The sequence below is a fragment of the Anser brachyrhynchus genome, assembly GCF_964034855.1.
Source record: "Anser brachyrhynchus genome assembly, chromosome: 2".
Lineage (NCBI taxonomy): Eukaryota > Metazoa > Chordata > Aves > Anseriformes > Anatidae > Anser > Anser brachyrhynchus.
Window position 1 is genome coordinate 160,582,625 of NC_137695.1, and position 26,167 is coordinate 160,608,791.

Sequence of the window (26,167 nt, forward strand, 5' to 3'; positions counted from 1 at the left end):
CCCTTTACCAGCACAATGCTGTTCCTTCACTGCTAGCCAGGAACTGGTAAAGTGAGAAAACCAGCTTTGGGGGTTTGGGAGCGCTTGGAGGAATGACAACCAACTCAAAGGGCACGGCGCTGATGCTATCTTGCAAACGCTCCGCTTCTTCCCCTCGGCACCTGGAGCACATTTATCCCTCGCTTGCTTCTTGGCAGCTGGAATTAAAAATAGCCAGCCTGGATTAGTTGCGAAGGGGAAGAAGAAAAAGTATTACAGCAGAAATGTTTCTGAGGAGACGCAGAGGAAGAAGAGGAAAGGTCTAGGCTCAATGCGTTATCTAGAGCATGTAAGGAAATAATCACTGAAGCAAAAATGCAGGAGGGAAGAGCATGGCTGCTGGAGACGGGAACAAGAAATTACTTTTAAAAAACACACTGCAGGGAACGGGGCATTGTAATGATCTCACTCAGCAGCCAAAACGAAGCTCTCGCTGATATTTATTGTCTGGGGCAAACCCCTTCACATGAGCCTGCCATAAAAACGCATGGGTTGGGCGCTGCTGTACAGCGACGGTGGCTATGGTCAAGCCTAAAACCCCTGCACCCGATGATTTCTCCTCCACCTGCGGAGCCAGGCCCCTCTGCCGTGCTCCCAGGGAATTCACAGCCCTGTTTCATGCGGAAATTTTCCTCCTGGAAGCAGCCCAGTCGCTGGAGCCCTCTGTTGTACTTAGTGGTTTCGCCTCGGTTTGTGGGTTCTCAGTCAGAGGTTGTCGGGTGGTTTTCTTCTGCTTTTTTAAAATCATGTATATTCACAAGTTACTAGAGGTGAACTTCTGAAACTTTCATCTTCCAGAAGAGGAACAACACACCGCAAGCCTTTGGTCTTCATACCACGAGCAGGCAGAACGCCAGAATGGTTTGAGCGCGGAGCCTTGCCCCGACCGGTCTTGCACAAGAAACCGGAGATACCCACCCCCGAGACACGATGTCTGCTATCGACACGGCCGTTTACCTACAAACCCACCCAGAAAAACCTACCCTGGACCTTCACCTTGACCAGCCTACACGCGGACGGACAAGTCAGAGCAGACTGACCCACGACAGACAACGGCCAACCCAACTCAACAGGACCAGGCGAAGCCACAGCGGGACGCCGCTGGGGCAGGGATTTCGGAAGCTGCTCCCGGAGCACTACCTAAAGGAATTACTTCATGGGGAGGTTGCCCACATCAACATGCTGCTATGGCTCGAGACTCCAACTCCATGAACATTGGGCAACCAACAGCCCCAGCGTGGTGGCAGGAACTGGTGGTGTGCTGGACTTGGACTTGGCCAAGACCAAAGTGGTCACCTTCAGATCCAGGTCCCGAACTGTGGCTTCACCAAAGCCTCCAGGATAGTTTCTCATAAACATGAGTTGAGACGACTCCTTCCCAGGAGCTCCACCTGGCTCACAAAAGCGTTTTAGAAGACCAGGGTCATCGTTAGAGGAGCTACACGATGCACCAGGCCTCCTCCACCCGGCAGACAGTCCAAGCTGAACTACGTTAGCAAACAAGGCCATGCCACTCCTCTAGGCAGGTGGGTTTCTCAGCAAAGTTCAGTCCATCAGGAGTGCCCCGCGCAGCCTGGATCTCCCTTATCCTGCCGGGATCGGCTTCAGGATTTTGGAGACTCGGAGTCCCCGTCGAGGGCTGCGTCGTAGATACGGCAACCGCCGGCAATAACGCAGCTTTCATCTGATGAAAGCCACAGCTCTAAAGATAGCGTCGTGCAGACAGGTTGCTGGGACCGTCCCAGATTTCGCCACCCTTTAATATTAAAGAGGGAGAAGAGCAGCTCTGCAGACAAGCAAGCCGACCTACCACGAGCTGCGCTGCGCTCCCCAGGTGCGTGCAGGGCTGTTTCAGAGTGATTTGGGTTGGAAGGGACCTTGAAGGCCAACCAGTGCCACCCCTTGCCATGGGCAGGGATGCCACCCACCTGCCCAAAGCCCCGTCCAGCCTGGCCTTTGATGGCACGAATCCCTGCCCCACGGTGATGGTGCCCTCACCACTCAGTCATAACCTGCAGTAACAGCCCTGAAACGCCCGACACAGCCTGGGAAGAACAAGGCAGCAGGGATATACTTCTAAATCAGAATAAAAAGCCAGCCTTTTTATCAACACAACCCGTATCACTCACTGCTTTTACGGCACCAGGCTCGTTAGCGCGCACAAACACATCTTGATTCGTTAAAGCTGGCCGAAATCGCACCCAGCACCGCTGTTACGGTCGGCAGCTGCCCAGGGCTCGCCATAAAAACCACTTCACAGCTGCAACCAGCGCGGAAAAGCAGCTCCTGCCCCAACAACGGCACGAGAAGCAGACACAAAAACCCCCAAACCAACCCCAAACCAGCCACCGACCCCACGCCGACCGCCGCAGGCATCGGGAAGACCCTGGGCGAAACGGGGCATGGTTTTGGCAGCCTCCACTGCTCCGAGCTGCTGCTTCCAAGAGACTGGGGCACTTCTGCTTCTCTTATTAGGAGTTAATGACCTAATTTAAGGCAGGTACCGCGTTCCCAGGAATTAGTTGAAAGCTCCTCAAACCCAGTTAGTAACAAATCATGGGAATTCGGCTGCGAGAGCCCCTCGAGCGCCTCGGTATCGCAATATTAATGTCACCAGGACGGCGACTTCGCTCCCTCCCCTCTTCCCAAGCCGCCAGGCTCGCTGTCTCGCTCGCAGCCTCCTTTGAACAACCCCTTTGAACCCATCCCCGGCTCCTTTGGAAGAGCGCGACGGGCAGACATCTGGCTCGCAGGCAGCCGAGCCCTCGGCTCGTCCCGATCGGCGGCGAGGGAAAGGCAGCAGGCAGAGATTTCGGAGGGACGTGCCCCATCGGCACTGGAGGAAAGGGACTGCACGAGAGATCAAGGGCCACTCGAGTCCCGTGGGCATACCTCAAGTCGCTGGGGTTAGCACTAAGGAGGGATTTAGACCCGAAAGCTGCTCCTCCACGTACCGCAGACGGATACGGATTTTAGGGTCCAGGACACCCCGAGGGCACGCGAGGCGGCCGGGCTCCCCGTTGACCGGAGGAAGGTAACACCACCGGGCGACGGCGAGGAGACGCGCGGCTCCTGGCTTACGAAACGAGCACAGAAAGCAGCGGCGGCGTGGAAGAAGAGGCAGCAGCAGCAGCGGCGAGAGGCATCCGCCAGGCAGCACGGCGCGGCTGGAGCCAACACCCCACGTCCCCGGCACCGCGACGGAGCCGCGAGGCTGCTGGATCCCCCCGAGCACACCAAATCCCCCCCCCCCAACCGAGCACCAGATCACCCCCGAGCACCGCATGAAGGTTTCCAGCGAGGTGCAAGCGTGCCGGTCCAAGGATCGGGCTGCGCATCGCCGCGCGGCCGCAGAGGGATCGGGGATCGGCACGGCCACACCTCGCTCGCTACTGGCCCAGGCGCACCCTGCCCAAGCCACCTGCTGCTTCCGGGGGGTCTCCGGGCTCACAAAAAAGCTCCCTGATTTCGTTATTTTATATATATTTATTATTTTAATGTCATTTCCCTCCCCCCCCCCCCCTTTTAAGCCCACCCAGCTGCATGTGCCAGGTGAAGTGCCGGCGCGCGGCAGCTGCGGGTTTCTCCGTAGAGGTCACCCAAGGGTTGATTAAGCCGCTATCGCAAAGGAAATAAAAAGATATAATAATAATATATATATATATAAAAAAAAATGATAAAAAAAAAAATCCTGCAGCTTTCGCAGCCCAGGAAACGCAGGGCTGGGGAAGCAGCAGAGCAGCGCAGAGAAGGGAGGGGAGGGGGGAATTAAAAAAAAAAATAAATAAAAAACCCGCGATCCGTCGCGCACGAGAAAATAAATACCGCCCGCCCTGGCTCGGCCATTTCTGAGCCCCCCCCCACCCCGATCCCCCCCTGCCCCGATGCAGCCCCCTCGGCTCGGCCCCGTATTCACGGCCCCCCCCGGCCCCCCGTGCGGGCACCCCCTCGCCGTGCCACACCTCGCACCGCTGCAAAAATCCTCCTCCAGCTGCAGCCCGCGGGGAGCGGGGTGGGGATGCGGCCCCCCCCATAACATCCTCCCCCCCCCAAAAAAAACAGCAAGGGGGGGATCCAGCCTCCCCTCCCCCATAACCCCTATAGGGAGATGGGGGGGGTAATCCCATCCCATAGCCCCTATAGGGTGATATGGGGTGGGATCCAACCCCCCCCCCCCCATAATTAAAGGGGGGTGGGAATCCAGCCCCCCCCGTAGGGAATAAAGGTGTGGGGGGGTAAGGACCCAGCCCCCCAGATTAGGAGCAGGGTGGGGGAGGATCCAGCCCCCCCCCCCCCCATGACCTCTATGGGGAGGGGAGATGCAGACCTCCCCCCCCCCCCCCCTTAACCCCATATGGAGGGGAGGTGAATTCACCCACCTCCCCCCAAAAAACACCGATATGGAGCAGGGAGGGGGGATCCAACCCCCCACAGGTCGGGGGGGGACACACAGCCCCCATATAGGGCATGGAAAGGGGGGGGGGGATCCAGCCCCCCATCACCCTCCCAATAAGCAGGGTGGGGTCAGAATCCGCTTCCCCCCCCCATTTTGCCAACGCCCCCCCCGGAAATCAGGGTGGGGTTGGGAGCCCCCCTCCCAACCCCATGGACCCAAAAAGGGCGGGGGGGGGCAGGGCTGGAATCCACCCCCCCATGAACCCCAAAAAGATGGGGGGCAGGGCTGGGGCGCCCCCCCCAATGCACCCAAAAAGGGGGGGGGCTACCAACCAAACTCTCACTGTACCCCCCCCAAGAACAGACAGAGCCCCCCCCCAATAAAATGGTGCCCCCTGCACGCATCCAGACGCCCCCCCCCCCAAAAAAGGGGGTTCAACCATCCTCCCCCCAAATGGGGGGGTGCAAAAAGCCCCTCAAAAGCCCCCCCCCCCCCCCAATATCCCTATGGTGGATATATATGGGGGGGGGAATAAAGGGGGGTTCAGACCCCTCCTCGGGGACGCCTTGGGGGGATCTGGGCCCCTTTTATCAGCCCCCCCAGACCCCAAACGCCCCCCCCCAAGCCCTCATCCCCCCCCCCACTTCCAAAGCCCCCCCCCTCCCATCGCGATGCCGGCTCTCACCTCTCCGCCATGTTCCCGGCGGCCCTACCGCCCGGCGGCGGCCCCGGCCCCGCTCCCGGTGCAGGCTCCCATGGCCGGGCCTTGCCCCCGCACCCCCTCTTCTCCCCCCCAACCCCCCCCCTCCCCAAAATCCCGGCCCACCCCCCCCCACGCGCGGGAGCGCGCGCGCGCGGACCCCGCTCCCCCCGCAGCCGCCGCCGCCGCCGCCTCCGCCCGACTGAGGCCGGCGCTCGCGCCGCGGCCCCGCCGCGTCCCCCCGTCACCAGCGACAACGGCGGCGCGGCCAATAGGGAGCGGCGAGGGGGGCGGGGCCTGGCGCTCAAGCCACGCCCCCTTTTCTCGCCAGGCTCCGCCTCCAGCCGCGCCTTCCTCCCCCCCCCTTAACGGAGGGGGGCCGCGGGGGGTGCTGGGAGTTGTAGTCCGCGCGCGGGGTGGGCGGGATTGGGGTGCAGGGAGAGTCACGTGGAAGCGGGTTTTTTGGGGGGGGGGGGGTCGCCCAATTCTGACCCCGCACCGGGGGCCCTGCCCTCAGCCTGCCCCCAGCCCCCCCCTCAGCCTCGCCTTGGGTACCCCCGGCTCCCCTGGGCGGCCTCTGCGCAACAAATTCCTTACGTCTGACCCAAATCTGCCCTCTTTTAGCTCAAAAACTGCCCGCACGCACACAGGCACAGTGCATACGTGAGCACATACGTACACTTGGCTTACGCACCGTGCACTCGTACATACATGTGCACATGCAACACACGTGCACTTACACATGTGCGCTTACACACACACACACTGTACAGATACACGCTGCACGCAGCACATGTACACACACATACACATACGTGCACACCGCATATAACCCATAGGGCTATATACACATTGCATGCAGTGCACACACATGCACATGCATGCATGCCGCATATAAGTGTGCATATACACACGTCTAGGGCTATATACACGTTGCAGGCAGTGCGCACACACGCACATATGCGCACATTGCACATACATACCCATAGGACACTGTATACGGTGCACACACGCATCTATGCGTACACCACATGTAAGTGTGCACGTACACACCAGTAGGTCTATATACTTGTTGCACACAGGGCACACACATGCACAGTGCACATATGTGTGCACATTGCACCCATAGGACTATATCCACGTCTCACAGAGTGTACACACTGCACCTATGTGCGCATTGCACATGCGTGTTCACGTGCACACCCATAGGACTATATACATGTTGCACATCTGCAGAGTTTGCACACCACATATACCTGTATATATACCCGTGCACAAGCACAGTGTGCACCGTTGCACATATATGCACTGCCCAGTGCACACACAAGCCACACGCACACACACGCACACGTGCCGTCGTGCACACAAAAGCACAAAGCCGGGGCCCCACAGCACCCTGTGCCCCATGTCCCCTGGGATTTGTGCATCACAGGGCCCCCCCGTGCCCCACAGCCTCCCCCAGGGCCAGTGCCCCCCTGACCCCACAGCCCCTCCCGACCTACACCCACCTCTGTGGTGGGGGGCAGCTTGGGGCAGCTTTTGCCCCATGCCAAAACACTCCAGGATTAATAAAAGAAATGCTGAGTTTGGAGAAGCAGCTCGTTTCTTTCAGTTTTTCAGCAGCGGATGGTACCAAACCACCCACAAAAATGACATTTCCAGCCTGAATCTAAATCCTGACTTGCGAATTTGAAGGAATTTGGCCAAAAGTCACTGCCAGGTGTCTCTGGAGGTTGGTGTCCGTGTTGGTGTCCCCAGCGTAGGGGTGCTCCAACAAACCAGTGCCTCACCTACTGCTCCCTGCCGTGGCCGTGACTGCTCGATGTCACTCAAGCTTTCTGGAAAGACCCAAGAACGCCGCGTTTGGCCCCAACCCTGATTTCTCCTCCTTGGAGGTGTGAGTGGTGCAAGTCACAGCGACGCCATCCAAGGGGATCAGCAACTTTTTGGAGGTTTTCTGCTGTGAACGCGGGCGTGATGGGAGCTCTTTCCCTGTGAGGGATGTTTCCCTGTCCTGGGGCGTCCCCTGTGCTGGTGAGGGACGGGCAACATGAAGATGTCAAATAGGACCGGGCCTAGTATTGACCCCTGGGGACTCCAACCAGATTTTGTGCCACTGGCCTCCCCCCTGGGCCCAGCCCTTCAGCCAGTTTTCAGTCCACCTCGTGGCCTGCTCGTCCTCATCCGTGAGGATGTTTTGGGCACAGTGTCCAAAGCCTTGCTGAAGTCCACGAAGACAATACCACCGCTCTCCACTCTGTCAGGCTGGGGATTTCATGGCAGAAGCTTACCAGGTTGCTTTACAGAAGCTTATCACAGAATTGTAGGGGTTGGAAGGGACCTCCAGAGACCATCGGGTCCAACCCCCCGGCCAAAGCAGGTTCCCTAGAGCAGGCTGCCCAGGTAGGCGTCCAGACGGGCCTTGAATATCTCCAGAGAAGGAGACTCCACAACCTCCCTGGGCAGCCTGTCGCAGCGCTCCGTCACCCTCACCGTGAAGAAGTTCTTTCGCATGTTGGTGCGGAACTTCCTGGGCTCCATTTTGTGGCCATTGCCCCTTGTCCTGTCCCCACAGAGCACTGAAAAGAGGTTGGCCAAATCCCTCTGTCTCCCACACCTCAGGTTTTTGTAAACATTGGTAAGATCCCCCCTCAGCCTTCTCTTCTCCAGGCTGAACAGACCCAGGTCTCTCAGCCTTTCCTCATAGGGAAGATGCTCCAGGCCCCGTGTCATCTTTGTGGCCCTCCGCTGGACTCTCTCCAGGAGATCTCTGTCTTTTTTGTACCGGGGAGCCCAGAACTGGACACAGCACTCCAGGTGAGGCCTGACCAGGGCAGAGCAGAGGGGCAGGATCACCCCAGCAGCACGCTGGTCCCCAGCAAGTCCTCCCCACGTCATCTCCTGCACGTCCTGCCCATTGTGGGAACATTCAGGATGTCTGCGCGGGATTTAGCACCCACGGGTGCTCCCTGTTCCCCCCAGTACTCCTTCCTGAAGGTATCACCCCTGGCTTGCAGCTCCACCACCAGCATTTGGGCAACACGGAGGGGTCCAGGCACCAAAGCGCCCAAGCAAAGAAAATTGAAGGCCAGAAGGATTTAGGGTCATTCCTTCCACTTAGGGTCATTCCTCCCACTTAGGGTCATTCCTCCCACTTAGGGTCATTTCTCCCATTCTTGGGCCACAAAGTCGACCAGGACCTTTGTCTCCAACCTTCTGGAGATGAGGGTGGAAAGCAGCCCCCTGACACCACCCCGAACCCGGGGATGGCAGAGCAGAACCCGGCAGGGGCAGGGTTGCCCCCTCCTTCCCTCGCTGCTGCGACCGTGCATTAACTGCAGCATGTGAACAGCCCCCAGGAGAACCGCATTGATCGGGGACCCAGTGACGTGAAGGCACATGTCCCCAGTTAACCCAGCCGCTCGTCCCAGTGCAGGCTAGTCTGTGCCACTGTGCTCTGCAGGGGACAGGGGACATGTCCCCATCCAGGGGTGACCCCAGCTCCAGGATGCCACGGTGCCTGCCATGTCCTGGTGCCTGGGGTTGTTCCTCTATTTTTCCTGGCTGAACCCCACGAGATTCCCATCAGCCCATTTCTCCAGCCTGTCCAGGTCCCTCTGGATGGCAGCACGGCCCCGTGGTGTATCAGCCATTCCGCACAGTTTGGGGTCACCTGCAACCTTGCTGAGGGTATGCTCTGCCCCGTCACCCGGATCATTAAAGAAGATGTTGACCTGGGCCAGCCTGCAGCTGAGGTTTTCTGCACCCTGCCCACCAGCGCCGCTGTGCCTCCAGAAAGCCAGATCTGCAGTGCTGGAGCAGAATCAAAGCCCTGTGCCATACCTCTCTGGGTCTGCTCACATAGTGGGATTTTTCTCTAAAAAGCAAGATTCGGGTCCTATCTTGTAACCTTCTGGGTTTTGATCATAGCAGAGTCATTCATCCATGCTTACAACTTTTTATCCATCTGTATTTTGCAGACTGAAACCAGGACATTTAGTGGCTCCGGATGCTGGAGCTTTGCAGCGAACAGCAAGTGCCTGGGGACACGGTCACAGTGAGAGACATGTGTCACTTGCACGTTTTAACCCAATGGAAATGTGAATATCTGGACACAGTTTGAATAGTGAAATCTGTGCTGAATTTTAAAGCTTTCCTGTAATTACTTAAGTAACGTGCTTTCAGTCCCTGCAGTGTCACTTAAGCACGATCAAACACACTTCAGGTGCCCAGGGAACGACGGTTCTTAGAATTCTACTTACAAAAAAACCTTGTTCATTTTTCCATAAAAAAAGTTGTATCACAGAGCAAGAACAGATGCATCCGTGCATCCCTGGGGCTTGCAGGTAGAGCTCTGAACAGCACGAGGCACAGCAGGCAAGCAGCCTGGCTGAGGATACTGAAATGTGATGGAGAAGGGGAGCATGGAGCTGTCGGGTAAAGCACCCAGCGTGCTGGTGGCATGGAGACACGGCCCAGGATGTACCCAGGAGGGGTGGGAGGGAGGGGAAGGCTGCAGGCATGTACCGTATCTGAGCGATTGGGCCACACGAGGAGAGAAGATGGGGCTTGGAGTCCTGCTGACGCTCCCAGTGCTGTGCTCAGGCAATGGGCTTCGTGCAGAGGGACCTCTGGAGGAACATCTGGAGCTGAAGCATCACTTGGGGTGGCCAAAGCAGTGGGTCCTGTGGGACAGGCACCAATCTACCTGCTGGTTGCCTGCAGATCCTCCAGCGATGTCCTGCTCCAGGAGGCTTGGAGACCCAAAGGAGTTTTTCATGGGCTCCTTTGAGGCAGACCCCCACCATGCCTCTGTACCCCCTTGGGCTCCTTGTAATGTGAGGGAAATGTCTACACTTTTTAGCCATGCCCACTGCACAGAGCACTGGCGATGGGTTAAGAAGATCAGAGTCCAGAGGCAGCTCTGATGCTGCCTTTCCACCCACTCTTGAGCTAAGACCCCATTCCCGCGGCGTTTCCAGAGCAAACAGCAGAGAATAAACTTGCGAGCTCGTGCTTTTAATTTGAGGATAGCTCACAAGGATGCCGACAGCCCTGAGGTGCCCTTGTAAATCACACAAATGTGCCCTAGCTTTGTGAAGAGTGGCTGGCATGTGTTATAGATGATCATGCTTTGTTCTTTGCTTAAGATGCCTTCACGGGGGAAACTCTGAATCTTTAATGAAGAAGGGATTGAATGTGGCTTGCCCGATCCCTGCGGTGTGTGGTTGACCAGGTCCCACAGGTATGTGGCTCGCTGGATCCCACTGGCAAGCAGCTTGCACAAACCATAGCGAAGGGTGGCCAAGCTCAGGCAGTGGGCACCTGCCAGCTCCTGGTATCCATGCTGCACGGTCCTGGTACCAAGCATGGACCCAGGGAGGTGGCTGCCCCCATGGAGCTGCAATGCCCTGTACCACCCCCTTGCTGGGGAGAAGGGTAGTCCTCAGTCCCGGGCTGCTCCTTTGAATTTCCAAGGAGAACATACCTGAGCAGGGAAAGGCTTTGCCTTCTCTTCTGTTTTCCTCCTGAGAGAGCAGGGAGACAGCACCTGGAGGAGCAGGGCTGGGAAGGCTCAGACGTGCCCAGCTGCCCGTGACAATGCCAGCAGCTGGCTGGGAGCCATGCAGCCACGTGCCCATGACGATGCCAGGCTTGTTTTGCAGCGGTTTGCTTGCTTTGCACAGCAGGGCTGCATGCAGGATGCAACTTGGGTACCTGAATGATGTCCCAGAGAACCCTGCCTCCCACCAGTGCCCAGGCCATCGGTCACGGTCACTGACATGGGCAGGAGGCATGGAAATGAGTGCCGGAGCCCCAGCTCCCTGCAAGCTGCAGCACTCCCAGGCTCGCTGCTCCAGCCCTGGGGCTGGCATTTGGCTGGGGTTCCCTTCTCCCTGCGCGGTGCTTTCCGGGAACCTTGAAGAAAATTGTTCTGTCTTTTAAACCTTGTGATGAATGCAGGATGCCAGCATCCCAGGCCCATGAATACCTGCTGTCCCCGTTGCCACGGAAACAGAAGACTATTATGTTTTAATATTTTTAAGCTATATAAAGACTTGAAACATCTCTCAACCCCCCAATGATTAAACAAGAGAAGCAATGAAAAAAATAAATGCACCCTTCCATCAAGGTACATTTCCAAAAGCCACAGCAGTGTCAACTCCCTCTTGCCAGCCCCAGCCTCCCCGCTCCACCCCAGTTAAATTTATCCACATTTGTCACATGTGGTGTCAAAATGTTCTGCAGGCACTGGGAGAGGGAGGCTCTGGGATCAGCCAGAGGCTGCAGGGACATGCAGATGGGGGCATGTTGTTGAAGGCAAGCACAGAGACAGTTTTCTCCATGTCTAACCCATCCCATGGGATGGCTGCTTCCAGCTGAGGAGGGTTCAGAAGGAGCCAAATGGTGCCCACCAACCCTGTCAGAGCTAAATGCAGCCCAGTGAGGTCTGTTCACGTCTGTGTGTCCCTTTATACATCTCCTGGCTTTATCTTGGTGGGCTTCACCTCTTCTGGCCCTGGCTTGCTAACACCAACCTCATATCAAGGGAGGGATGCTAACTCTGCCCATGGAGGGATGAGGGAGAGAGGCTGTGGAGGTCCAGGGTGTCCTGCCATTCACGTGGTCCACCCAGGAGCTTCAAAACACCACACTGATATCACAGATGTGCCCCTCGCATCATGCCCAGGAGGGTAACAGGCTGTGGAGAAAACAGAACAACGCCCAATGCCCAATAACTGTTGCAGCCGCGGTTGCGGTCCCTGGAACTGGCACGCAAGTTACAGCAAGTGGTGCCCGGCCTGAAGAGCAGCGCTACCTCTGCATCGTGTTTGAGAGAGGGGGACTGCAAAAGACCGAAACCAAGGTGGGGTACTCAGCAGATATGTCTTCAAACCCAGTGTCTAAAGGATTTTAAGAGCAAGTGCCAGGTCCTGCACCTGGGAAGGGGCAACCCTAGCTATATGTACAGACTGGGTGACGAGACGGTGGAGGGCAGCCCCTTAGAGAGGGATCTGGGGGTTGTGGTTGACAGCAAGCTGAACATGAGCCAGCAGTGTGCCCTGGCAGCCAGAAGAATGAACCGTACCCTGGGGTGCATCAAGCACAACATTTCTAGTCGGTCAACGGAAGGCATTGTCCCTCTCTACTCTGTGCTGGTGCGGCCTCACCTCGAGTACCGTGTGCAGTTCTGGGCACCACAGTACAAAAAGGACATGAAACTGTTGGAGAGTGTACAGAGAAGGGCTACTAAGATGGTGAAGGGCCTAGAGGGGAAGATGTATGAGGAGTGGCTGAGGTCACTTGTCCTGTTCAGCCTGGAAAAGAGGAGGCTGAGGGGAGAGCTCATCGCAGGCTACAGCTTCCTCACGAGGGGGAGTGGAGGGGCAGGTGCCGATCTATTCTCTTTAGTGACCGGCGATAGGACCCGTGGGAACGGTGTCAAGCTGAGGCAGGGGAGGTTCAGGCTGGATATCAGGAAAAGGTTTTTCACCGAGTGGTTGCGCACTGGAACAGGCTCCCCAGGGACGTAGTCACAGCACCAAGACTGTCGGAGTTTAAGAAGGGTTTGGACTGTGCTCTTTGTAATATGGTCTGAATCTTTGGGCAGACCTGTGTGGTGCCAGGAGTTGGACATGATGATCCTTGTTGGTCCCTTCGAATTCAGGATATTCTATGATTCTAAAAAATACAGGCCTCACTAGAGACCCCAGAGGAACACTACTCCTCCCTGGTCTCCACCTGGACACCAAGCTGTTGACCACAACTCTTGGTATGTGACCATGCAGGCAATTCATTATAATCTGAGTAGTCCATCATGTCTTTCCATGTAAGTGACAAGGAGCTATGTAAGAGCGTTGTGCAAACGCTTCTTGAACACCACCAGGCTTGGGCCCTGAGGGCCACTTGAGCCCTGCTTTTTGTTCTTTTTGTCGGGTGAAGCTGGAAGAGCGTTGGGAGAAGAAAGGAAGAGGAGGCATCTGAGGATATGGGATGCAGGTGGATTTTATTGAGGAAAACATGAAAAAGAGGGAGCGTCAAGTGGAAGGTGCACATTCTGAGGTGCCTGGAGGGCGACCACCAGCCCATGTCCCTTGCGCAGAGTAGATTTTCCCAGAGCCCCAAGGTCTCGCTACCGTGTGGTGGGAGCAGCCCCAGAGGGTCTCTGGAGGGATTGTGCTAGTGAGCAAGGCATTGCAGCAGAGAGTAGCAGCCGTAGAAGGTGGTGCTATGGAAAGCAGAAAGAGGAAGAAAGAAGGAGGTATGTTGGCCATGTGTCCTGACAGCATGGGCTGGCCCCTTCCTTGCTTGCTTGCTTTGTTGTGCCATGGAATGATGAGCCACGGCTGGTGAGCCCGTGCGCCATGAAGAGCGCAGAGGTGCGTCCTCAGTGCGAGAGCTGTCTTGCACAGTGTTGGAGGCTTCTGTCAGGGGTGCTGGCGTGGGTCCTTAGCAGGGGTAGCAGGCTCTTCTGCCAGAGAAGCAGCCCAGGCCTCCAAGGCCCCAGCCTCCAAGGCCCCATCCTCCAAAGCCTCCAGAGGAGATGGGCACTCCCTGGGAGCTGAGGTTGCTGCCCACGGCAGCTGATGCGGAGGATCCAACGGCGGTGTTCTGGGGGAAGGAGCTGAGGATGGGTCCTGGCAGGGTGACCACCACGGTGGGAGGCTGGATGGCGACGTGGGAGTCCTCGCACTGCCTGACACAGGGCTCGTTGCAGCTGTTAGCCAGCGGGGTGGGTCCGCAGGGGCGGCAGATGTCGTAGCAGGACATGTCTGTGGTGCGGAGGGTCCCTGGAAGAGAGGGTGTTGGGAAGTCGGAGGGTGTTGGGGGCACGAGAAGCAGTGCTGGGGGAAGCCAAGGGAGTGGGGAGGCCTGGGGTTTTGCGGAGCATGGCAGTGGGGAGGCGGAAGGGCTGCTGAGGCTGGGGGCAGAGGGCGTATGAAGAGCTAGGCCTGTTGGGGCGGGTGAAGGAAGGGGGTGGGGTTCAGGCTCACCTTGTTGGGCGCAGGGGAGAAGGCGTCGGGAGGAGTGTGTGAGTGTGAGAGGCGCAGGGCCGGCTTTTATGCTGGTCCTTGAGTGCCCGCGGGGCGAGAGAGCCTTTGCGCATGACAGCATTTGGCGTGAGCTGCTCTTGCATGCCAAAGCCTGGCAAGTAATGAGGTGGGGTGTGGTGTCCTTCCCACAACTCGACCTTTTCATTTCCTCCTGTTGGGGACATGGTGTTGGGTCCTGACGGTACCTTCAAAGTGAGAGTATTAGAGGCCGGGCCATTTCTGTGAAAGGTGCATGGCAGGGCAGGTAGATGATGTGGCCAAAGGCTGGCTGAGGTGTGGTGTCATGTGTGAGGTCTTTTGTTGTGGTTTAACCCGGCTGGCAGCTAAACACCACACAGCCGTTCGCTCACCCTGCACCCTCCCTTTCTGGGATGGGGGAGAGAAACTGTCCTAACTGTAACCAGGACACTTTGCATGGCATCTATGTGGTGTGGCCCAGCCACACTGGGCTTTGTGGCTGTGAGGAAATCATTGCAGTGGAGCGTATCGGGCATAGAAGAGGGTGCTATGAAAAGAAGGAATGAGAGATGAGTAGGTCCTACACTGGCCATGTTTCCTGACACCGTAGGCTTCCTCGCCTTTCCTCCAAAGCCGAAGCCACCAGAAAAGTCAAGCCTTGACGCTCTGCTTGATGGGACGTTTTGGGCTGGGTGGGGAGGTCCGTGAGCGGCCCTGAGATTCATGAAAGGCGGAGGACAAGAGGTACTGTCAGAAAGGGCCAGCTGGGAGCCATTGTGTTATTGGGGGTGATATTTGGCATTTGTGTCAAGGGAGAAACCTATTTCTCTGCCCAGTGTTTGATTTTCTGAAAGGTGATTTGGACATTTCAGACGGAACTGGAGGCATGTGGTCTGCAACTCCAAAGTGTGGGCGAATGTCAAGGCCTTCCACTGCTTAGCCAAGGTGAGTGTTTTGCAGGCTGTCCAACAGGTGAGTGGTGCGTGTTGCTGAGGAAGACGGGGAGGCTGTGCCACTGGATGTGCTTAAGTGCACAGGACCTATCAGGTTGCACCCACAAATGCTGAGAGTCCTGGCTGAAATCTTCACAAGGCTACATTCAGCTTTCTTTGAAAGTTCTTGGTGACTGGGTTCCTGAAGACTGGAATAGACTCATCCCACTCTGATGTTCAACAAGATGGAGAAGGAAGGTCTGGGAAACTGCAGGCTGGTCACTCTGTCATCCGTCGCTGGGAATGTTTTGAAAGAAATCCTCCTGCAAAGCATTGACAAGCCCATGAACGGTAAGAAAGAGATGGGGACTAGTCAGCATGGATCTACAAAGAGCAGATCATACTTGAGCCTTCTCAGTGTCTTCTACGTTGAAGTGACGTGCTGGGTGGACAAGGGGAGAGCAGGAATTGTTGCTTACCTTGCCTTTAGTAAAGGCTTTGATGATTGCTCCAATGACATGGCCATTCAGAAGCTGAGGAAGTACGGGTTTCTTTGAGAAAGAGCCATGGTTGGGGATTTGGTGAGCCCAAGATCCAGCCTCATCTCAGAGGCGCAACCGTCATTCTATGACGTTGATTGAAGTGTCTTGATGGTATCTGTCAGGGGTGGTGTCCAGAAAATCCCAATGGGAAAGAGAGTAGTTCAGTGCGTGCTGACTTCTATTGGTTCAGCCCTGGAAATGGCTGGCTTTCTGGGCCACGAGTGTACATCGCTGGCTCACATTGAGATGTTTCTCCACCAATACCCCCAAGTCATTCTCTGCGGGGCTGCTCTCAATCCACTCGTTGCTCAGGCTGTATTGATGGTGGGGATTGTCTCGACCCAAATGCAGGACTTTGCATTCGGCCTTGTTGAACTCCTTGAGGTTTGCTTGGGCCCACCTGTCAAGCCTGTCAAGGTCCTTCCAGATGGCATCCCTTTCCTCTAAGGTGTCGGCCCCCCCACAGAGCTTGGTGCCATGTGCAAACTTGCTGAGGGCCCGCTCCATCCCACTGTGTATGTCAGGGGCAAGGAGGTGAGATAACACAGGTCCCAGGACAGACCCCTGAGAGAAAGCACTCCTCCATTTTATCTACCTGGGCATCGAAGTGTTGGCCGCTACTCCTTGAATGTGCTCATCCAGCCAATTAGTTGTCTGCTAAGTGGTCTGTCCATCAAATCTGTGACTCCTCTTGTTTAAAAACCAGGATACATGTAAGAGTGCTGTCTAGCTGCTTCCTGAACAGCAACAGGCTTGGGCCCTGCCGGCCTGCTGAGCCCTGCTTAATGTTGAGTGAAGTTGAAGGAGTGTTGGGAGCAGAAAGGAAGGGGAGACATCACAGGCTGACATGCACGAGAACTTTATTGTGGAAAAAAAGAGTGCAAAGGCTTGCAGAGTAGAAGGGACCTGTTCTGTGGTGCAAGTAGTGCAACCATCAGCCTGTGTCCCATGGTACAGCAGGTTTTCGCAGAGCCCCAAGGTCTTCGTGCACTGCAATAGAATCAGCACATGGGAGGTGCCGGGTGGGTTTGTGGCTGGGAGTAAGCCATTGCAGTGGAGAGTACTGGACATGGAAGACGGTGGAAGGAGAACAAGGAAGTGAGAGAGGAGTAGGCTGTCCATCAGCCATGTTTCCAGGCAGCATGGACTGGCCCCGTTCCCTGCTAGAGTGCGGAGTGCCCTGAGAAGAAGAGCCACGGCTGGGGAGCCTGTGCGCTATGAAGAGCGCAGAGGTGCGTCCTCAGTCGAAGAGCTGGCTTGCATGGAGTTGGAGGCTTCTGTCAGGGGTGTTGGTGTGGGTCCTTAGCAGGGGTAGCAGGCCCTTCCGCCAGAGAAGCAGCCCAGGCCTCCAAGGCCAAAGCCTCCAAAGCCACCGGAGGAGATGGGCACTCCCTGGGAGCTGAGGTTGCTGCCCACGGCAGCTGATGCGGAGGATCCAACGGCGGTGTTCTGGGGGAAGGAGCTGAGGATGGGTCCTGGCAGGGTGACCACCACGGTGGAAGGCTGGATGACGACGTGGGAGTCCTCGCACTGCCTGACACAGGGCTCGTTGCAGCTGTTAGCCAGCGGGGTGGGTCCGCAGGGGCGGCAGATGTCGTAGCAGGACATGTCTGTGGTGCGGAGGGTCCCTGGAAGAGAGGGTGCTGGGAAGTCAGAGGGTGTTGGGGGCGTGAGGGGCGGTGCTGGGGGAGGCCAAGGGAGTGGGGAGGCCTAGGGTGGGACTTTGGGGAGTATGGCGGTGGTGAAGCGGAAGGGCTGTTGAGGCTGGGGGCAGAAAGAGTCTGGAGAGATGGGTCCAGTGTGGAGGGTGAAGGAGGGGAGCGGGGCTCAGGCTCACCTTGTTGGGCGCAGAGGATAAGGCGTTGGGAGGAGTGTGTGAGGGTGCGAGGTGCAGGGCCGCTTTTATGCTGGTCCTTGAGTGCCCGCGGGGTGAGAGAGCCTTTGCGCATGACAGCATTTGGCGTGAGCTGCTCTTATATGCCAAAACCCATCAAGTAATGAGGTGGGGTGTGTTGTCCCCACAATGCTCCATCTTCATTTCCTCCTGTTGAGGATGTTGGAAGTGGCGGAACATTTCAAGTGAGAGTATTAAAGGGATATTTCCTGAAGGTTCGTTAAAGGGCTGGCAGAAGATGCATGCATGACATGGGAGAAGTGCATTGTTGTCAGTGAGGTCATGGTTTGGCACTCCTGAGGTGTGGTCGGTGGCTCTGTTGTGAGGAGGGGGCCCCCGTTGTTGGCATCCCCAGCAGGCTGGTCAGGGCTTCTCAGGTATGCTGGGCGTGATGCGCTACCACTTGCATCACATTCACTCCCTCCGTGCCTTCATCCCAACTCACGAGCCTGCTTTTAGCCCTTGTCTTTCCTGTTTGGTGTGCTGCATTGGTGGCTTGGTGGTCATCTTGTAGGTAGAGGATGTATCTGGGAGCAAGTGGGCTCCCTGTCTTGTCCTTGGGGCCGCAGTCAAAAGAGGCAGAGGAGGGGAGTTTGCATAGCAGGATGTTGTAGTCGCGGGCCTGTCTTAGGGCTGACAGGACTAAGTGCGTTGGGAGTCCTGCCATGCTTCCCAAAGGGTTGCGTTGGCGACTCCGTAGCGCTCCCTTTTGTGGGGCCAGCATGTTGACAGCCGGGGCTTTGGCCTCCTGCAGTTTGGTGGGAGTCCCTTAGGCTGTTCTTTGTGGTGGGGGTCAAGGGGGAATCCTATTTCTGTGCGTGGTGTTCAACGTTGAGACAGACGATATGGACGTTTTAGAGGGGAGCTGGAGGTGTGTATGCTGCTTGTAGCTGTGAACATGGGGCCCCAGTGGTGATGGTTGCATTGCGAGGATTGGGGAATGGCAAGTGCAGCCCCTGATCTGCCGAGGTGAGTGTTTTGTAGGCTGTCCCACTGGAGCTTGTTGACGAGGATGATGGGGAGGCTGTGTAGCTGGTTATGCAGGAGTCCGTGGGACCTGACAGGCTGCACCTGCAAATGCTGAGTGTCGTGGCTGATACGTTTTCAATAAATAGCTCTCTCAGTTACCTTTGAAAAGTCACGGCGACTGGGAGAGGTTCCTGAAAAGTGGAAGAGACTCATCCCACTCTTATGTTCAAAAGATGAAGGAGGAATGTCTGGGAAACTGCAGCCTGGTCAGCCTGAGGTCAGAGTCTGGGAAGGTTCTGAAGGAAATCCTCCCAGAATGTGTTCTCAAGTACGGAAAAGTGATGGAGAGTAGTCAGCGTGGATTTATAGAGAGCATATCCCCTGTGTGCCTACATAGCATCTTCTACGGAGAAGTGACTGACGTCCTACATATATGACTCTGTGATAGTGTTTGTTGTGAAGGTGTAGGATCACAGAGGCATAAAAAACATCGCTTATTGGCTCAGCACTGGGCAGCGGCAGGTCCCTTTGTAGATGGCTGAAAGAGGCCCTTATCAAACATGGGGCAACTGCTGGATTGTTCTCATAGAGGCCACCCCTGCAGCCCCCACTACCAAAACCTTGCCACGTAAAAACAGAACACTAGGGGAGGTCTTGTGGCACTTTTCAACCTGATCTTGAACCGTGTATTTATACAGGGTGAAGTGGGAGTCATCATAGAATCATAGAATGGCTCACCTTGGAAGGGACCTTAAGGATCATCTAACGCCAGCCCCCTGCCGGAGGCAGGGATGCCACCCACCAGATCACGTTGGCCAAGGCCCCATCCAGGCTGGCCTTGAACACCTCCACGCCTGGGGTAACCACAACTTCTCTTGGCAACCTGTTCCAGTGCCTCATCCTCTCACAGTGAAGAATTTCCTTTTCATGTCTAGTCTAAATCTATCCTCTTTTAGTTGAAGACCATTCCCCCTTGTCCTATCATTATCTACCCAAGGAAAGAGACGTTCTCCGTCTTTTTCAGAAGACCCCTTCAAGAACTGAAAGGTCTCAAGGAAGTCTCCGCAGAGCCTGCACTTCTCCAGGCTGAACATCCTGAGCTCTCTGAGCCTTCTTTCATAGGGGAGGCGCTCAAGGTGGTGCCTCACGAGGACAGAGCAGAGGGGGACAATCACGTCCCTCGACCTGCTGGTCACACCTCTGTTGAAGCAGCCCAGGGTGCAGGTGGCTTTCTGGGCTGCAGGCGTGCACTGCTGGGTCCTGTCGAGCCTTTGGTCCACCGGAACAACCCAAGTCCATCTCTGCAGGGCTGCTCTCAATGAGTTCTTCTCCCAGTCTGTCCTCCTGACTGGGATTGCCCCGACCCAGGTGCAACACCTTGAACTTGGACTTGTTGAAGCTCATGTGGTTCACATGAGCCCGCTTCTGCAGCCTGTCCAGGTCCCTTTGGCTGAAGAGCGTTGAGTGAAGAAAGGAGGAGTGTCAGGCTGGCATGCATTAGAACTTTATTGAGGAAGACTCATGAAAAGGAAGGAGCACAAACAGAAGGGCCGTGGTCAGAGGTGCAAGCAGAGTGACCATCAGCAGCTATGCATTTTGTGTGGGAGCTATTCCCAGAGCACGGAGATGAGAGCGTCCTCAGTCCATGAAGTGGCTTGCAGGGCATTGTTAGCTGCTGTCAGGGGTGCTGGCGTGGGTCCTTAGCAGGGGTAGCAGGCTCTTCTGCCAGAGAAGCAGCCCAGGCCTCCAAGGCCCCAGCCTCCAAGGCCCCATCCTCCAAAGCCTCCAGAGGAGATGGGCACTCCCTGGGAGCTGAGGTTGCTGCCCACGGCAGCTGATGCGGAGGATCCAACGGCGGTGTTCTGGGGGAAGGAGCTGAGGATGGGTCCTGGCAGGGTGACCACCACGGTGGAAGGCTGGATGGCGACGTGGGAGTCCTCGCACTGCCTGACACAGGGCTCGTTGCAGCTGTTAGCCAGCGGGGTGGGTCCGCAGGGGTGGCAGATGTCGTAGCAGGACATGTCTGTGGTGCGGAGGGTCCCTGGAAGAGAGGGTGTTGGGAAGTCGGAGGGTGTTGGGGGCACGAGAAGCAGTGCTGGGGGAAGCCAAGGGAGTGGGGAGGCCTGGGGTTTTGCGGAGCATGGCAGTGGGGAGGCGGAAGGGCTGCTGAGGCTGGGGGGGGAGGGCGTATGAAGAGCTAGGCCTGTTGGGGCGGGTGAAGGAAGGGGGTGGGGTTCAGGCTCACCTTGTTGGGCGCAGGGGAGAAGGCGTCGGGAGGAGTGTGTGAGTGTGAGAGGCGCAGGGCCGACTTTTATGCTGGTCCTTGAGTGCCCGCGGGGCGAGAGAGCCTTTGCGCATGACAGCATTTGGCGTGAGCTGCTCTTGCATGCCAAAGCCTGGCAAGTAATGAGGAGGGGTGTGGTGTCCTTCCCACAACTCGACCTTTTCATTTCCTCCTGTTGAGGACATGGTGTTGGGTCCTGGTGGCACCTTCAAAGTGAGAGTATTAGAGGCCGGGCCATTTCTGTGAAAGGTGCATGGCAGGGCAGGTAGATGATGTGGCCAAAGGCTGGCTGAGGTGTGGTGTCATGAGTGAGGTCTTTGCATGGCATTTATGTGGTGTGGCCCAGCCACACTGGGCTTTGTGGCTGTGAGGAAATCATTGCAGTGGAGCGTATCGGGCATAGAAGAGGGTGCTATGAAAAGAAGGAATGAGAGATGAGTAGGTCCTACACTGGCCATGTTTCCTGACACCGTAGGCTTCCTCGCCTTTCCTCCAAAGCCGAAGCCACCAGAAAAGTCAAGCCTTGACGCTCTGCTTGATGGGACGTTTTGGGCTGGGTGGGGAGGTCCGTGAGCGGCCCTGAGATTCATGAAAGGCGGAGGACAAGAGGTACTGTCAGAAAGGGCCAGCTGGGAGCCATTGTGTTATTGGGGGTGATATTTGGCATTTGTGTCAAGGGAGAAACCTATTTCTCTGCCCAGTGTTTGATTTTCTGAAAGGTGATTTGGACATTTCAGACGGAACTGGAGGCATGTGGTCTGCAACTCCAAAGTGTGGGCGAATGTCAAGGCCTTCCACTGCTTAGCCAAGGTGAGTGTTTTGCAGGCTGTCCAACAGGTGAGTGGTGCGTGTTGCTGAGGAAGACGGGGAGGCTGTGCCACTGGATGTGCTTAAGTGCACAGGACCTATCAGGTTGCACCCACAAATGCTGAGAGTCCTGGCTGAAATCTTCACAAGGCTACATTCAGCTTTCTTTGAAAGTTCTTGGTGACTGGGTTCCTGAAGACTGGAATAGACTCATCCCACTCTGATGTTCAACAAGATGGAGAAGGAAGGTCTGGGAAACTGCAGGCTGGTCACTCTGTCATCCGTCGCTGGGAATGTTTTGAAAGAAATCCTCCTGCAAAGCATTGACAAGCCCATGAACGGTAAGAAAGAGATGGGGACTAGTCAGCATGGATCTACAAAGAGCAGATCATACTTGAGCCTTCTCAGTGTCTTCTACGTTGAAGTGACGTGCTGGGTGGACAAGGGGAGAGCAGGAATTGTTGCTTACCTTGCCTTTAGTAAAGGCTTTGATGATTGCTCCAATGACATGGCCATTCAGAAGCTGAGGAAGTACGGGTCTCTTTGAGAAAGAGCCATGGTTGGGGATTTGGTGAGCCCAAGATCCAGCCTCATCTCAGAGGCGCAACCGTCATTCTATGACGTTGATTGAAGTGTCTTGATGGTATCTGTCAGGGGTGGTGTCCAGAAAATCCCAATGGGAAAGAGAGTAGTTCAGTGCGTGCTGACTTCTATTGGTGCAGCCCTGGAGATGGCTGGCTTTCTGGGCCGCGAGTGTACATCGCTGGCTCACATTGAGATGTTTCTCCACCAATACCCCCAAGTCATTCTCTGTGGGGCTGCTCTCAATCCACTCGTTGCTCAGGCTGTATTGATGGTGGGGATTGTCTCGACCCAAATGCAGGACTTTGCATTCGGCCTTGTTGAACTCCTTGAGGTTTGCTTGGGCCCACCTGTCAAGCCTGTCAAGGTCCTTCCAGATGGCATCCCTTTCCTCTAAGGTGTCGGCCCCCCCACAGAGCTTGGTGCCATGTGCAAACTTGCTGAGGGCCCGCTCCATCCCACTGTGTATGTCAGGGGCAAGGAGGTGAGATAACACAGGTCCCAGGACAGACCCCTGAGAGAAAGCACTCCTCCATTTTATCTACCTGGGCATCGAAGTGTTGGCCGCTACTCCTTGAATGTGCTCATCCAGCCAATTAGTTGTCTGCTAAGTGGTCTGTCCATCAAATCTGTGACTCCTCTTGTTTAAAAACCAGGATACATGTAAGAGTGCTGTCTAGCTGCTTCCTGAACAGCAACAGGCTTGGGCCCTGCCGGCCTGCTGAGCCCTGCTTAATGTTGAGTGAAGTTGAAGGAGTGTTGGGAGCAGAAAGGAAGGGGAGACATCACAGGCTGACATGCACGAGAACTTTATTGTGGAAAAAAAGAGTGCAAACACTTGCAGAGTAGAAGGGACCTGTTCTGTGGTGCAAGTAGTGCAACCATCAGCCTGTGTCCCATGGTACAGCAGGTTTTCGCAGAGCCCCAAGGTCTTCGTGCACTGCAATAGAATCAGCACATGAGAGGTGCCGGGTGGGTTTGTAGCTGGGAGTAAGCCATTGCAGTGGAGAGTACTGGACATGGAAGACGGTGGAAGGAGAACAAGGAAGTGAGAGAGGAGTAGGCTGTCCATCAGCCATGTTTCCAGGCAGCATGGACTGGCCCCGTTCCCTGCTAGAGTGCGGAGTGCCCTGAGAAGAAGAGCCGAGGCTGGGGAGCCTGTGCGCTATGAAGAGCGCGGAGGTGCGTCCTCAGTCAAAGAGCTGGCTTGCATGGAGTTGGAGGCTTCTGTCAGGGGTGTTGGTGTGGGTCCTTAGCAGGGGTAGCAGGCCCTTCCGCCAGAGAAGCAGCCCAGGCCTCCAAGGCCAAAGCCTCCAAAGCCACCGGAGGAGATGGGCACTCCCTGGGAGCTGAGGTTGCTGCCCACGGCAGCTGATGCGGAGGATCCAACGGCGGTGTTCTGGGGGAAGGAGCTGAGGATGGGTCCTGGCAGGGTGACCACCACGGTGGAAGGCTGGATGACGACGTGGGAGTCCTCGCACTGCCTGACACAGGGCTCGTTGCAGCTGTTAGCCAGCGGGGTGGGTCCGCAGGGGCGGCAGATGTCGTAGCAGGACATGTCTGTGGTGCGGAAGGTCCCTGGAAGAGAGGGTGCTGGGAAGTCAGAGGGTGTTGGCGTGAGGAGCGGTGCTGGGGGAGGCCAAGGGAGTGGGGAGGCCTAGGGTGGGACTTTGGGGAGTATGGCGGTGGTGAAGCGGAAGGGCTGTTGAGGCTGGGGGCAGAAAGAGTCTGGAGAGATGGGTCCAGTGTGGCGGGTGAAGGAGGGGAGCGGGGCTTAGGCTCACCTTGTTGGGCGCAGAGGAGAAGGCGTCGGGAGGAGTGTGTGAGGGTGCGAGGCGCAGGGCCGCTTTTATGCTGGGTCACGAGTGCCCGCGGGGCGAGAGAGCCTTTGCGCATGACAGGATTTGGCGTGAGCTGCTCTTATATGCCAAAACCCATCAAGTAATGAGGTGGGGTGTGTTGTCCCCACAATGCTCCATCTTCATTTCCTCCTGTTGAGGATGTTGGAAGTGGCGGAACATTTCAAGTGAGAGTATTAAAGGGATATTTCCTGAAGGTTCGTTAAAGGGCTGGCAGAAGATGCATGCATGACATGGGAGAAGTGCATTGTTGTCAGTGAGGTCATGGTTTGGCACTCCTGAGGTGTGGTCGGTGGCTCTGTTGTGAGGAGGGGGCCCCCGTTGTTGGCATCCCCAGCAGGCTGGTCAGGGCTTCTCAGGTATGCTGGGCGTGATGCGCTACCACTTGCATCACATTCACTCCCTCCGTGCCTTCATCCCAACTCACGAGCCTGCTTTTAGCCCTTGTCTTTCCTGTTTGGTGTGCTGCATTGGTGGCTTGGTGGTCATCTTGTAGGTAGAGGATGTATCTGGGAGCAAGTGGGCTCCCTGTCTTGTCCTTGGGGCCGCAGTCAAAAGAGGCAGAGGAGGGGAGTTTGCATAGCAGGATGTTGTAGTCGCGGGCCTGTCTTAGGGCTGACAGGACTAAGTGCGTTGGGAGTCCTGCCATGCTTCCCAAAGGGTTGCGTTGGCGACTCCGTAGCGCTCCCTTTTGTGGGGCCAGCATGTTGACAGCCGGGGCTTTGGCCTCCTGCAGTTTGGTGGGAGTCCCTTAGGCTGTTCTTTGTGGTGGGGGTCAAGGGGGAATCCTATTTCTGTGCGTGGTGTTCAACGTTGAGACAGACGATATGGACGTTTTAGAGGGGAGCTGGAGGTGTGTATGCTGCTTGTAGCTGTGAACATGGGGCCCCAGTGGTGATGGTTGCATTGCGAGGATTGGGGAATGGCAAGTGCAGCCCCTGATCTGCCGAGGTGAGTGTTTTGTAGGCTGTCCCACTGGAGCTTGTTGACGAGGATGATGGGGAGGCTGTGTAGCTGGTTATGCAGGAGTCCGTGGGACCTGACAGGCTGCACCTGCAAATGCTGAGTGTCGTGGCTGATACGTTTTCAATAAATAGCTCTCTCAGTTACCTTTGAAAAGTCACGGCGACTGGGAGAGGTTCCTGAAAAGTGGAAGAGACTCATCCCACTCTTATGTTCAAAAGATGAAGGAGGAATGTCTGGGAAACTGCAGCCTGGTCAGCCTGAGGTCAGAGTCTGGGAAGGTTCTGAAGGAAATCCTCCCAGAATGTGTTCTCAAGTACGGAAAAGTGATGGAGAGTAGTCAGCGTGGATTTATAGAGAGCATATCCCCTGTGTGCCTACATAGCATCTTCTACGGAGAAGTGACTGACGTCCTACATATATGACTCTGTGATAGTGTTTGTTGTGAAGGTGTAGGATCACAGAGGCACAAAAAACATCGCTTATTGGCTCAGCACTGGGCAGCGGCAGGTCCCTTTGTAGATGGCTGAAAGAGGCCCTTATCAAACATGGGGCAACTGCTGGATTGTTCTCATAGAGGCCACCCCTGCAGCCCCCACTACCAAAACCTTGCCACGTAAAAACAGAACACTAGGGGAGGTCTTGTGGCACTTTTCAACCTGATCTTGAACCGTGTATTTATACAGGGTGAAGTGGGAGTCATCATAGAATCATAGAATGGCTCACCTTGGAAGGGACTTTAAGGATCATCTAACGCCAGCCCCCTGCCGGAGGCAGGGATGCCACCCACCAGATCACGTTGGCCAAGGCCCCATCCAGGCTGGCCTTGAACACCTCCACGCCTGGGGTAACCACAACTTCTCTTGGCAACCTGTTCCAGTGCCTCATCCTCTCACAGTGAAGAATTTCCTTTTCATGTCTAGTCTAAATCTATCCTCTTTTAGTTGAAGACCATTCCCCCTTGTCCTATCGTTATCTACCCAAGGAAAGAGACGTTCTCCGTCTTTTTCAGAAGACCCCTTCAAGTACTGAAAGGTCTCAAGGAAGTCTCCGCAGAGCCTGCACTTCTCCAGGCTGAACATCCTGAGCTCTCTGAGCCTTCTTTCATAGGGGAGGCGCTCAAGGTGGTGCCTCACGAGGACAGAGCAGAGGGGGACAATCACGTCCCTCGACCTGCTGGTCACAC

General features: G+C 56.1%; 1 protein-coding gene across 1 annotated transcript in view; it reads right to left on the reverse strand.

The window, feature by feature from the left end:
• Positions 1 to 5,249, reverse strand: part of ARHGAP39 (Rho GTPase activating protein 39) — a 102,192-nt gene extending 96,943 nt beyond the window's left edge. Inside the window, exon 1 of the mRNA XM_080578098.1 lies at positions 5,121 to 5,249. Within this exon, the coding sequence (XP_080434224.1) occupies positions 5,121 to 5,131 (11 nt within the window). The 5' untranslated portion in view covers positions 5,132 to 5,249. The remainder of the gene's footprint in view (positions 1 to 5,120) is intronic.
• Positions 5,250 to 26,167: the final 20,918 nt, after the last annotated feature.